This window comes from Microtus pennsylvanicus, chromosome 17 (assembly GCF_037038515.1).
Source record: "Microtus pennsylvanicus isolate mMicPen1 chromosome 17, mMicPen1.hap1, whole genome shotgun sequence".
Lineage (NCBI taxonomy): Eukaryota > Metazoa > Chordata > Mammalia > Rodentia > Cricetidae > Microtus > Microtus pennsylvanicus.
The window spans coordinates 1,225,218-1,240,378 of record NC_134595.1 but is presented as its reverse complement, the minus strand read 5'-3'; the positions used below and the strand labels follow the sequence as shown (position 1 = coordinate 1,240,378).

At 37.6% G+C, this 15,161-nt stretch overlaps 1 protein-coding gene across 36 annotated transcripts in view; it reads right to left on the bottom strand.

Moving 5' to 3' along the window:
- The window catches only part of Abi2 (abl interactor 2), a 104,030-nt gene that overhangs the window by 56,159 nt on the left and 32,710 nt on the right, over positions 1-15,161 (bottom strand). For all 36 annotated transcript variants that reach the window (XM_075951934.1, XM_075951917.1, XM_075951925.1 and 33 more), the window contains exon 2: positions 1,835-2,002. In XM_075951934.1, the coding sequence (XP_075808049.1) occupies positions 1,835-2,002 (168 nt within the window). The remainder of the gene's footprint in view (positions 1-1,834; positions 2,003-15,161) is intronic.

The following is a 15,161-nucleotide window of genomic DNA, read 5'->3' as shown; positions in this document are numbered from 1 at the left end:
AACCGACAAACTTTGCCAAGACAAGGAAGAACAATTCTTCAAAATTCCTGCTTCACAAAAAAAAGTCTGTCAGAACTAGGCCTAGGGCCACAGAACATATTTTTATACAGCCCACAAACTAAGAAGGGGTTTAACACTTTTACAAAGTTGTCAAAAACACAAGGATGTATACACATGCATCCTAAACAATATACCCAGTAAAATCTTATCCCCCCCCCAAAAAGATACATGTGTTTAAAAAAGTAGTACAATAAGATGACTGTGGCCCACAATACCTAAAATATTTACAATTTGTCCTGTTTAAATTTGCCATTACTGTTCTGGAGTAGTTCCTAGGTATCTGCTTTCTAAACACACACACACGCACACACACACACACAAAAACTTTATTTTACCGAAGTTTTCTGAACTAGAGACAATTTGGTGCTAGAATATACACTCAGAATACAGGAGGCCTTTAGGGTCAATTCTTGGCACAAAATAATATTCTCCCAATCTAAAGATCAAACTGTATTAAACTGGTTGTTTTAAGCATAATTTTAGGAAGCTTTAGGAGCTGCTTGATGGCTCAGTGGCAAAGTGCTTTCTATAAAAGAAGATAACTGACTTCAGATTCCCAGGACCTTCGTAAAAGCCAAACACAGCAAATACCTGTCTCCTCAGAGCTGGGAGTTTAACACAGCAATAAAGCTTAGCAGGTTCAAGAATCTAAGTTCAATTCCCAACACTACTATGGTAGTTTAAATAGAAATAACCCCACAGTCTCATATTTGAATGCTTATTCATTAAGGAGTAGCAATACTTGACAGGGATTAGGAGGAGTGGCCTTGTTGGAGTAGGTATGTCCCTGTTGGAGGAAGTGTCACTAGGGCGGACTTTGAGGTTTCAAAAATACTGAAGCCAGGCCCAGAGGTTTCTTTGCCTGCTGCTTATGGATCAAGATACATAATTTTCGCCAGGCAGTGGTGACCCACACCTTCAATCCCAGCACTCAGGGAACACAGGTAGACAGAGCTCTGTGAGTTTGCGGCCATACTGGTTTAGAGAGCAAGTTCAGGACAGGCTCCAAAGCTACACAGAGAAACCCTGTCTCAAAAACCAAAATAACAATCAAACAACAAAAAAAGAATCATCAGTTACTCTCCTCTACCCTGTCTGTCTGCTTGGCAATATGTTTCCTGCCACAGTAACAATGGACTAAACTATACGCCAGCCCTAATTAAATGCTCTCCTTTGTAAGAGTTGCCATGGTCAGCCGGGCGGTGGTGGCGCACGCCTTTAATTCCAGCATTTGGGAGGCAGAGGCAGGTGGAGCTCTGTGAGTTCGAGGCCAGCCTGGTCTATAAGAGCTAGTTCCAGGACGGGAGGACAGGCTCTAAAGCTACACAGAGAAACCTTGTCTCAAAAAACAAAACAAAACAAAAAAAAATTGCCTTAGTCATGGTATCTCTTCAAACCAACAGAACATGGACTAAGACAGTCACCAAAAAGGGGCTTAAAAAAAACCCTAACAAGAGAAAACTTAAATTAGCCACCAAGCTAACAAGTCTATTTGTAAAGCTGTAAAGACATAAAACCTGTCAGAAGATTTTTTTTTCTAGGAAAAAAAAGGTAAATTTTCACTTCAGGAGTGATTAAGTTACCTTGGCAACTGAGTTTTAATAAAATCCATCAAATTTACTTTGCTATCAAACTATAAAAGTAATGACATCACAAAAAGAATCATAAAACAATACAATATCAAGTTTTATTATCCAAACAGCACATGCATAACAAAGGCAGTCAACAGGCTGTGTGTTGCTCATAGGCAAATAGAAAAGTAACAAGGTCTCACTTGTGAAATATGATTGATTGAAGATTCCATCCTCCGTAATTGGGATGCCTGGATATCCAGCATCTGTAGGACATTGTTGGCCAAGGTGTTTATCAGATACGCAACACTTGCTAAGGATTGGGTTGTGTAGGCTTTGGTTTCTTCTAGGGCTCGCTGCTTATCTGATGACTAGAGGAGGAAAAACAATGATCATTATTTAAAGACAATTCATTTCTAGCAAACTAACTTATTTGCCTGAAACCTTCTGTTACTGAACCTACACCAAGCCAAAAACATTCTGAAAACCACTGTTATGCAAATGCAAAAATTAAATGATTCAATGAATTTACTGGTATTTTCAAGTTTACTATACATCTGTGTAAATACAAATAAAATCCTGTAACGACTACTTTGAGCAATGGCAGCATATACATACACATCTTCCCAACTCCATCATTTAGGCAGCACTGATGTGAATGTATAAATTCTACCTGCTCTACTCTCTGAAACCTGATTTTCTTTCATTCTCACATAAAATGTCTGTCTCATAAATAAAATGGCTGTTAATAAAAATGAATGTTGCTGTGGACAAGATGTCATGTTGTACACCTTTAATCCCAGTACTTGAGAGGTAAAAACAGGTGGATCTCTTGAATTTAAGGCCATCCTGGTCTACAAGAGTTATTTCCAGGACAGCTAGGGCTGTTGAACAGAAGAACTGTGTCTCGAAAAACCAAAAAGAAAAAGAAGAAGAAAAATAAAACTACAAAAAAAAATATGTATAGAAGAAAACCCCACAGTCTACATTATACTCTGATTGGTTTTGTTTATTGGGGATTCCCTATAAAATTTAAGAGTATTCTAGTTCTGTGAAGGATACCATTGGTATTTTACGCACTGAACCTGTAGATTGCTTTAGCCAGTGATGATGACATTTTAATAATATTCTTCTAATCCAAGAGCTCACTGGCCAAACCCCAGCCAAAAAGGTGAGGTTATTTTTCAGTGAGAACACTCTGTCTCAAGTCAGTAAGATAGAAATCGAAAGAAGAAGACAGCAGGCCAGACCGTTCGTGCTGCCACTGATCACACTACAGCCCACAGCATCTCTTCACAATAAAGATTATTACATCTTCAACAATTTACCAAAATTTCATAATAAAGATAACGATTTGATTACTAAATAAGTCAATAAATTTGAAAGTTAGTCCAGGAATTTAGTGATCTTTTTATTTATGCCATGGATTGTATTCTGTAAGGCTTATATGGTTTTTCTGATACATCCATTTATTGGATATAGGGACTAAGTTTTCTTTTGCATATTATATCCTTAAGAGAATGGTGTGAACAGAGCCAAGAATGAGGCACTTTTGGAAATGGCACAGTCTTTACAGACTAGTAATGAACAGCTAGCTGACAGGATTAATATCATTGAATATCAAGTTACCTGAAAAATTAATACTATTGAAAAGGATAACATTATTTTGACAAACAAAAATCAATCCATGTCAAAGGGTACTGAGATATTATCTGAAAGAATTCATGCTGTTGAATTTGACAATCAAAATCTGGTAAAAATTTATGATAGGCTAGCAGATAGAGTTTCTCTCCAGGATGGCAATCTGCACACTATCCAAAAATAATGTCCAAGGATGAGATGTTATCTTTAAAGGAAAAACTTCAGACCTTGGAATCACATGTGCAGAATGAGGACCAGAGACTAGATGCCTCAGTGAAATCACTAGAAATATATACAGAACAGGAAGATTCAAGCTTTACAAAAGACAGTAGTAAAAAGATTTGAAAAAAGTGAGGAAATTGTTGGAGCTGATAAGCAGGGAAAGAAGGCACAAGGACAGGATTCAACATCACCAGTACCTATCAGAAATGACTTACTCATGGTTTTAGCTTCCTACCCTGTGATCAACTCTGAAAAAGCAACAAGTTCTAAATGCCCAAAAGGATCCAAAGAAGGTAGATGGATACTTATAGGAATGAATGATCTAAACGTTATTAAGCAAGCAGTAGTAACTTATGGCTTTGCATTCAGCATTTGTTAGAGAGATGGTAAAGACATGGGCTTCTAACACTAAGGCCAATCCACAGAACTGGCTTCAATTAGTTTCAACAGTCCTGGAAGATGGGCCCCAATTGCTGTAGAAATGCTATTAGACAGAAGAAATTTTAGAATAGGCAAAAGCAATAGGACTTGAGTCTTCCCAAGGTCAAATTCTTGGCAAGGGCACTTATGCTCACCCACAGGCTCAAGTTCTTTACAATGAATAAATCTTGCCCCCATGCCACAAAGCAGCCTTAAATGCTTGGGACAGAATTCAAGAACAAGAAAAACAAATTGGAACATATACCAGGGTTAAATAGGGCCAGACAGAACCCTTTAGTGATTTTTTACAAAAATTAACTAAGGCTGTACAAATAGGAGTAACATAAATCTCTGACTTTTGAAAATGCCAACTTAGAATGCAAAACCATACTTGGGCCTTTAAAGGTTAGATCAGCACCAATGAATGAATGGATCCTGCACACGATGATTGTTGAGACATTTGACTATAATACTGAATCTTGGGTAGGAGAAGCAATTTCTAAAGGTGTGAGGAGACATCAAAATGCCAAATATTTTAAATGTGGTAGAATAGGACAGCTGAGAAAAGATTGGAGACAAGAAATTCCTAGAAATAATGTTTCTGTTGCGAATAATAAAAATAAAAGGTATCAACCTTCTGGATTATGCAGGAAGTGTGGCAAAGACCTAAATTGGATTAATGAATTCAGATCAACAAAGGACAGAAAAGGTAACCCAAAGCCATCGGGAAACTCCTTGGGTATCTCCTGCGGCCCCCCAAGTCAAAAGTGGTCCAGTCACTCCCAGTCACTGTGGAGGACATGTCTCACCAAAAAAAATTAAAAATCCAGTGCCTGCTGTAAAAAAAAAAAAAAAAAAAAAAAAAAACCATACTGTTCTGTATGATGGAATAAACATGAAGGATAAATCAAAAATTCCAATAGGAAAAGTATAATCTGGCAGACTTCTATAAATTACCAAAGAACAAAGCTAAGAGTGCATATAAATGGCACTGTAATTGTGGGTTTAATAGACATGGGTGCAGACATGAGTATCATTACTCCAGACTCATGGCATCCAAATTGGCCTCTTAAAGAGGCAAATGTTCAATCCCTAGGAATTGGAACCCTATCTCAAGAGAAACAAAGCACTAGGTGGGTGGAATGCATAGGGCCAGAAGGACAGAGAGGAAAGCTAAGGCTGTATGTGGCTAATATCACAGTGACTTTATGAGATCATGACCTGCTGCAGCAATGGAATACTCAGGTTAACGTTCCTGCAGTCTCAGAAACTCATATTTCTGGGAGGAATATTGTAAAGTACTATATACAAAGGTCACCAGCCATTTAGGCGGTACAAGAACATAAAGCAACTAACAAACCTTTAGAGGTATGAACGGCCCTACCTTAAAAATGCTTAACTGAAAAACCAACAGTGGCCTTTAACAGAAGACAAATTGCAGGCTTTAGAACAGCTGATACAGGAACAACTAGATGCTCACCATATTGAAGAATCAACCAGCCCTTGGAATTCTCCTGTATTTGTTGTAAAAAATAAATCTGGTAAATGGAGAATGGTGACAGAGCTAAAAGTTGTCAACAAGGTATTCAACCTATGGGCCCTCTACAATCTGGAATTCCTCTACTTTCTCTATTAGCAAAAGAATGGCCTCTTATAGTTACTGATTTAAAAGACTGTTTCAGCACTGTACCTTTACAAGAAAAGGACAAAGAAAATTTGCCTTCATAGTGCCTTCTTATACTTCTCAGCCTACTAGGAGATACCAGTGGACCATCCCCCTACAGGGAATGCTCAAAAGCCCCACCCTGTGCCAATACTTTGTTCAGTCAGCCATTGGAAATAATATGCAAGCAATTTCCTAAGTCTGTACCTTACCATTACATAGATGACATTCTACTATCTGATTCAATCAATTCCTAAATCTATACTTTACCTTTACATAGATGACATTCTGCCATCTGATTCAAATAATATATATTATAATAATATATATAATAATAATATGCAAGCAATTTCCTAAATCTATACCTTACCATTACATAGATGACATTCTGCTATCTGATTCAAAAATACATACTTTAAAAAGAATTGAAGAAGTTTTGCCAAAATGAGGACCATAAATTGCTCCTAAAAAATAGAGAGGAGATTCTATCAATTACCTAGGTAATAAAATGGGTTTATAGAAACTTAGAACACAAAAGGCACAAATTAGGAGAGACCAATTGCAGGTGATTACTGACTTTCAAAGATTGTTAGTAGACATTTCCAGTCTACAACCAGCTGTTGTGCTAACACCTGATCTAATAGTTCATTTAAACAAAACCTTAGGTGGTGACATAGTCTTAAATTGTCCCAGGGAATTAACAGCTGAAGGTAAAAAGGAACTGACTGTCTTTCAAGAAAAATTACAGGAGGCACATGTGGATAGGGTGGATCCAAATCTTAATTGTATTATAGTCTTATTGCCTTCCAGAATTCCCCCTAAAGGAATTTTGATGCAAAGGGAAGATATTATTTTAGAATTGATATTTTTACCACATAAACAAGTAAAAAATTAAAAAACTTATATGGAAATGATCTCTGAATTAATTATAAAAGGGAAATTGAGACTCTGTCAATTAGCAGGAATAGACCCAGCAGAGATTATAGTATCTTTTACTACTAATGAAATTTCAAAATTATGGAAAGACAATGAACCTTGGTGAAGAGTTTGTGCTAATTTTTAAGGAGAGATTAATAGTGATTATCTCAAAAGTGATAGAATTAACCTTATAAATAGAACTACTTGGATCCTTCACTGTATGTGACACACCAATAACTAGAGCCCGTATATTCTATACTGATGCAAATAAATCAGGAAAGGCAGGTTACAAATCGGAAGATTTAAGTAAGGTAGAACAAAGCCCTTATAATTCTGCAGAATTATATGCTATTCTCATGGTACTAAGGATAATAACCTCTCAATATAGTTACTGGTTCACTATGCAGAAAGAGTTGTCATGCATATTGAAAACACTAAATTTATACCAGATAATACAAAGTTGACTTCATTATTCATACAGGTTCAAGAAATAATCAGGAATAGGGTCTGTTCCATATATTCAACACCTGATCCCAAATGGGTCTACCATGTCCTTTAGCACAAGGTAATGCAGAAATTGATCAATTATTGATTGGAAGTGTGCTGGGTACCTCAGAATTTTATAAGAAACATCACGTCAATAGCAAAGGTTTAAGAAAAAGTTTTCTATTTACATGGCAACAAGCTAAGGAAATTATAAAGAGATGCCCTACTTGCTCTTTCTATAACCAAACACTGCTATCTACAGAGAATAACCCAAAAAGTACTCAAAGAATGCAATCTGGCATATGGATGTGTTCCACTTTACAGATTTTGGGAAATTAAAGTATGTATACCACACCACTGATACTTATTCAGGTTTTCAATGGGCAATTGCTTTAAGCTCAGAAAAGGCTGATTCAGTAACCATGCATTTATTAAAAGTTATGGTCATCATGGGTATACCTGCACAAATAAAAACAAATAATGGTCCAGCATATGTCGCTAAGAAAATGAAACAGTTTTTTGCTTATTATAATATAAAGCATATTACAGGCATGATGTGGGAGTGATTTCTTATTAATAAAGAAACTGCCTAGACCCATTTGATAGGCCAACCCTTAGGTAGGCAGAGTAAACAGAATGGAATGCTGGGAGAAAGAAGCTGAGTCAAGGAGTCGCCATGGTTCTCCCACTCCAGACAGACGCAGGTTAAGATCATTCCTGGTAAGCCAGCTTGTGGGCTACACAGATTAATAGAAATGGGTTAGATCAATATGTAAAAGCTAGCCAATAAGAAACTGAAACTAATGGGTCAGGCAGTGTTTAAAAGAATACAGTTTCCGTGTAATTATTTCGTGTAAAGCTAGCCATTCAGGCGGCCGGGTGCGGGGACTCAGCCCGCCGCTCCTACTACTACAGAGTGGCGCCCAACGTGGGGCCTAAATCCACTTAAAAACCTGAGAGGGCTTTAAAAAGGTGAGAGAGAGAGTTTAACACAGTTCTTTTGTGGCTTGTGGGTGGCGTGCTGCAGAGAAAATTTCCTGACTCAGCATCCGCAACAGGAAAAAAGCTGCAGTTTTAAACTGCCGCTTTCTGGGCTGTGCCGCCATTGCGATCTCTGTCTGGCCCCTGTGGGAGACAGAGCTTTTGAATGGAGCATTTGGAGTAAAGCTCTACGGCTTGGTTGATGGCAATGTGTACTGCTGTGTGCCTGGAACTGTGTGTGGCTCAGGGGCACCAAATGGCTCTGAGGCAGGAGCTGCTCAGCTCCGCCATGCTGAACTGTGCTGGTCTCAGGTAGGAACTACCGTAATTACCATAAAAACAGCGCAGTTAAGGTTTAGATTGGGCAGGAAACAGGCTGTACCTTATTACCGTATTACCTGTACATGGTGCGACTTAAGTTTTTAAGAACTGCTTAACATTTTAAGAAATGCTCCTGGATAGTAAAAAAATGTTACAGATTCACAATAAAACAGATTCAGACATAAAAGACCATACTGTTGGATGAATGTACGTAGGCTTGAGAGAGAGAAGAAAAAGAATATAGAGAATAAAGTTAATGGTTTAAAAAAAAAGGTAAAGTCTTTAAAGAGACAGAGTACAGATAGTTAAGAGATTAAAAAAAATAAAGAAAAATAAGCCCCGTAAAAATGGAACATTCACAGAGAGTCTGGATTATGTACATTGTGCTTTCTTTAAAATTTTTGACTCTAAAGGAGCTAAGTACAGAGAGACATTTCATTACATGGGCTGCCAAGCTAAACCAGAATGGATATAAGGGTATTACGATTTCAAAATTTGGGTCTAAGAATATGATGCTTTGGAGAGGGTCTTCTTTTGTTTTCACAGAGGACCAGACCCTGTGGATTTCTTCTATTACAAATTTGGTATGATAGACCACGCCCTCCTGAAAGGTTGTTGTGAACATCTTCAAAAAATTGCTTCACTCAACTGCCAACTGAGATGAAACTAGCACACAGGTTATACCATGAAAGACCTAATTAACGACGCCCCCATTCAGCAGAAAGCAGTCTGGAGAGAAAACACTGCGCCCATATTCCCAAAAATTGTTTATAAATGTTCTTTTACATTTAAAGGGGGGTATGATATAGGTATGAATAATTTGCATTGGTATGGATTTTAAGGTCAATTTTGTTATATGTATATGTATTTTTGATCTTGAATAAGGTGTGATTGTGTAGTTCATTTTTAAAATGTAATGTATAATTAGGAAATATCGGTTGTTGATGGATAATCATAAATAATAGTCAAGTTTGTAGTCATGTTACTTAGATTTTCTAGATATATAGAGATATATTTCAGATAGGCATTCTTCATATCTCTCAAAGGCTACAGAATATGGCATTTAAAATATTTTAATAACTTAGGACTTTTCATGACAATGAGACATGTCTGCTCCTGGCGGCACCAATCTACTTCAAGAGGAAGATGGGCATCGAAGAGGATCCTTATGGAGTTTGATAGCTATTTGGGCAAGAAACTGCTCTTGCCTGGACTGTTGCATAAAATGGACACAGAGAACTCGCAGAGAGAGGACTACTGAACTTGCCTAAAGGTGAGACGGTCTTTTGGGGTTCATGACTCATGAAAGAGTCTGCGAGACATTCTGCAGGACACAGCAGATAGTGACTGAACTGACTTTGAAATTGCCTGCTTCATGGAAATGTCTCCTGGATACTATGGGCCTAAAGGCTGAAGATGGATGCCCCAACGGTACAAAAGAACTTTGGGTGACTGTCCAGGCAGCAAGATGTCTTTGTTATTTGTAGAGTTTGAAGTTTCTTAGTTCTTGTTTACTTAGGTAATATTATATCCTTCTGGAGTCTTTGATGGAGTTGAAGAATGGATAGGTAGTTACAGATTTCCATTGTTATGATAAAAGATAAAATAGATATAAATATTGTAACTGTGATTCTTGCTTAATAACTGTTTTTGCTATATGTAATTTTACTATGTTAAAGTTAAAGCCTTTCTTTTTTGTTTAAACGGAAAAAGGGGAAATGATGTGGGAGTGATTTCTTATTAATAAAGAAACTGCCTAGACCCATTTGATAGGCCAACCCTTAGGTAGGCGGAGTAAACAGAATGGAATGCTGGGAGAAAGAAGCTGAGTCAAGGAGTCGCCATGGTTCTCCCACTCCAGACAGACGCAGGTTAAGATCATTCCTGGTAAGCCAGCTTGTGGGCTACACAGATTAATAGAAATGGGTTAGATCAATATGTAAAAGCTAGCCAATAAGAAACTGAAACTAATGGGTCAGGCAGTGTTTAAAAGAATACAATTTCCGTGTAATTATTTCGTGTAAAGCTAGCTGTTCAGGCGGCCGGGTGCGGGGACTCAGCCCGCCGCTCCTACTACTACACAGGCATACCAAACAATCCTACAGGTCAGTTATAGAAAGACCAAATCGAACTATAAAGGATATGTTAAACAAACAAAAACGGATGATAAATACCCCCATAAATAGATTTCATAATGCTTTATTAACCTTGAATTTTCTTAATGCTAATGAGAAAGGTTCAGCAGCAGCAGAGACACACTGCATAATAGAAAAAAAACTCATGAATTAAATCAGCCAGTGTATTTCAAGGATGTATTGACCTCACAATGGAAACCAGGAGATGTGCTACGTTGGAGAAGGGGTTTTACTCTTGTTTCCACAGGAGAAGAAAAGCTATGGATATCATCAAAATTAATAAAGATTTGTCGTGAAAAAGAGAAATCTCTTGAGAAAGAGAAATGATGGCTCATCCACAGAGGTGACAACCAAACAGGTGGTAAGGAAACCTCATAACAGTTAGGGCAAGGGTCTGTCCTTGTCTTTGCAGGAAAATATTCATCTTCAAAAAGTCAAGAGACCCTGGACATCTAGACGTCTAAAGAGAAAAAGATAAAGAGGAAATGATCCAGCTAGGATCACCAAGTAAAGAGAATTATGACTTATGAGGACAGGTCATCTGAGGGTAAGAATCACTAAACATAAATATATATATTCACACACACACACACACACACACACATATATATATATATATACATATATATGCTGCCTACTATAATAATAGTCATGACTCATTTAAAAAATCAAAGCTGGCTTTGGAGTTGGACAATGGCTCTGTCCTTCTCTAAATCCAAGCATGCTGTTAAAAGAAAAATTCAGAGTTTTTGTCTCATGTCAGGAGCCATCTGGTATGGGATAAAAAGAAGAAAGAATTTGGGGAAAAGTTTACTTTTCATACCTATTTATGTCTCTATCACACCTCTCATTGACTATATGTCCGTAGAAATAATGTTTAAGTTTTCCACAACAAACAATGACTTTTCCTGCAGTAATCTTTGAAGTTTCCAGGAAGAAGATGGGGCCCCACAACAACTCCAGCTGGCTGATATGACATCATAATGCTAATAGTGCTACTATAAAATCTGTTTGGGTACCAACTTTTCAAGATGGTTCCTACTTGGTGAGATGATATGGTGCACCTTTTTACAATGTTCTGGCCAAAACTCCAAATAGGAGCCTCAGAAAAACCCTACCAAATACTCAGAGACTATCTGCAATTATACCAGACAGTAATTTTGAAACTTAACCATCATTTTACTTTAACAGGATCCCATAGAAGAACATTGCCCCCATGACAGCTGGAAGTAATTCTAGAAGATGATGTCCCCCCTCCAAAAAAGTTTGTCCTCAGGGTTAGGGACATCATTTAGGGGTTGATTATAATTAATATAGGGTTGGGAGTTGGGGTGGAAATTATGTAGGCTCAAGGATCTCTTTGGAAAAAAATAGAGAAAAATTTGATGGGATAATAGATTAGTGTGAGTTTATGCACACTAATAATAATAATGAGTAACAGAGTGAATACTTGTGAGCTATTATTTATAGGCAATTTACATTGGTATAGATTTTTGTATATTGATATAAATTCAAATTATATTGAATATGCTCCTATTTCTGTCTACAATATTTGTACACCTGGACAAAGTTACTTTGTCATATTGTATTCTTGCATGTTTCTACCTCTGCTTAAAACATTTTGTATATTGATACAATTTGAATATATTTATAATACTGAACTATACATTTCAACCTCTGATGAAACTTATACACTGTTTACATGTTGAGGTCATTGTCCTCATTTGTTGTACAGTTGTTTAAAGATTGCTTAATAGTCTAATATGAAGTCTTAGTCTTTAAGCTATAAAGGTATTAAGAATTAAAGGTCAATAGTCATCCCTGTTTGTCATACTTATAATTAGACTAATCAGGTTCTTTAGATACATACAGATTGTATTCTGCATAGATAGGTAATCTTCAACGACTTCAAAGAGCTGTAGAATATGGCATTTAAATAACTTAGGGTTCTGTTGAAGTGAGACACGATTGCTCCTGGCAGCACTGATCTATTTCCGAGAGAATGTTGAGCACTGAAGACACTCCACTTGCAGCTTGCTTTCTTCTTGGCAAAACTGGCCTTTGGGTAAGAAACTGCCTATGCATTGACTGACAAAATGCACGATGTCCGGACAGGACAAGCAGGACACAAGGAATGGGACTGTCAAACCTTGCCAAGACAGGGTAAGACAGTTTTGAAAATTTTCCTGCCTCTGAAAATGGTCTGTCAGTTACTCTAGGCCTTATCTAAAGTTGGCTGCTCCAATGTTGCAAATGAGACTTTGAGTGATTGCCCAGGTAGCCAGTTGTCTGTCATTTGTTGCACAGTTTAGATGTTGCTTGATTGCAGTTTCCGCTTACTCAAGTAATATTATTCCCCTTCTCAGGTCTTCAATGGGGTTGAAGACTAGATAGTCAGTTACTTTCCTCTCAGGACTTGGCCAAATTATTTCTAAAACAAGACTTAGATTCCTTAGGACAGAATAATTATTGAAATATTTATCAAGTTTCTTGCTTGATATTGTTATGCTGATTGTAATTCTAATTTTTATACTTAATATTTGTTCTTACTGTGAATAGTTTTGAACTGTCTTATTTAAACAAAAGGGGGAGGTGCTGTAGGAACTCCTTCAGCCATTAGCCTTTAAAATACCGGCCAACTTGGACGTGGCTTCTTATATTATAAATGCTAATATGAATCATGTGTGCTTTCTCTTCTGACTGCTGGATTAGGTTTCCTGTTTCCCAAATGGTAGAAAGGACTGTGATCTGTAAATCTATCCCTAAATAAATAACCCTTTATCATACTCAATTCTGAACTAGTGTGGGATCTCTTTTGAATGTCCATCATCAAGATTTATCTTTCCAAACCACCTAAAACCTCCATAATCTTCCTGTAGCCCACTTATATAGAAACAGACTCCTCTACTCACCATTTACAGTCTGCCCCAATAGGCACACATTTACTTCTCATTTAACCTGTCTGGTCTTCATTTATGGAAAAGTAAGTTTCATGATTCTCAGGATATGGATCATAGCTTCCTACCTTTGTCTTTTTCTTCACCTGTAGTTTTTGCAACATCCTGAAATGCCTGAATTTCAGGGAAATTTTTCCTAACAGTTATCAACCTTCACAACACTATATATCACACAATAGAAGCATGTTTTACTAGCCAGGCTCACATGTCCCATAACAGCAAGACTCGTGAAACAGGTGGTAACCGAACACATCTTTGCATAGTACTGGTAAATCACCCTTAGTCCTTTTCTATTACTTTTTTCTGTTTGCAGTAATGGGGATCAAACTTACATGCTAAACATGTACTGGACAGCAATCCTTACCCCAAGCCTCACTCAGTATCTCTTTAATGGGTAAGATGCAAGTTCATTTTCCTACCATTCTAATGGTTGAATAACATTATTTTCATCAGAAGATATAAAGTTATACAGTCTTTCTGTGGTAATAAGAATTATGCCCCCCCCCCCTAGAAAATGACAGCCACAAGAATGAAGCATTCAACACAGCCTTCAAGATTGTCCTTCCCACAAGGCATTCTCCTTCCACAGTCATAAAGAAAACTAAACCCTATGAAAGGGGAACTGGGCACAGACTAGATGTTCACTAATCCAGCTGAACAGATGCCATCTGCCTGCTCAGTTCAGCAGGAACTCACATGGTCTATTTCTATCACCTAATGGGGGAAAAGAAAGACAGAAAACTGGAATTCTAGAAGTTGACACCATCCAAATGACCTACTGTGTACTCAATAAGGGGGACAACTAAACTTACATCTCAGTTGGATGTGATACTGGAGGAACAGAAAATACAAATAAGAACTCTGCACACCCTCTGAAGATACTCAACTGCAGTATCATTAGCAGTTGTTTCTTACTGCTATTTACCTCACTGGTTTACTTACACTAAATAGAACCACAGATTTAAAAGAAAAATTAAGGTGTAGATGATTCAGGAGGTATAGGAAAACAGTATTTTTAAAAGTGAAGTATAGGAATACACAAAAGGAAATTCTTTTCTGTACACAGTATTCCTTAAGACTTTAAGACTAAGACATCTAGACAAGAAAGCTCAGTAGCTAAAGGCACTTGCTACCAAGCCTGATCTCCTAATTGCCAGGAAACCCAAAATGTGACCCCTCCACAAAGGTTACAGAGAGCTCCAAGGATGCAGCTTTCATGTGTTATCACTCAGGCAGGGGTGGAGTTTTAGCTGATGCATCTGCCTTTGAGCCATTTCTGTTTCTCTAAGTGACCCCTCAATCATATTCATTATATCATGAATGAATGAATGAATGAATGAATGAATGAATGGATGGGCTGGAGAAATGACTCAGTGGGTAAAGACACTTGCTGGTCTTACAGAGAAGTCAACTTTGGTTCCCAGCACCCACACTGAGCAGCTCAAAAGTGTCTGTAACTCCAGCTTCAGAGGATCCAAGGCTCTCTTCTGGCCTCCACATACACGTGAACCTTTTTGTGTACACACACACACACATACACACACACACACATACACACACACATACACACACACATACACACACACACACACATACACACACACACACATACACACACACACACACATACACACACACATACACACACACACACACATACACACACACATACACACACACACAAAGGGAATTTATTAGAATCACTTACAGGCTGCAATCCAACTAATTCAGCAGTGAAGGGCTGTGACAGGAAAGCCACAATTCAGTAGTTGCTTAGTCAGTGAGG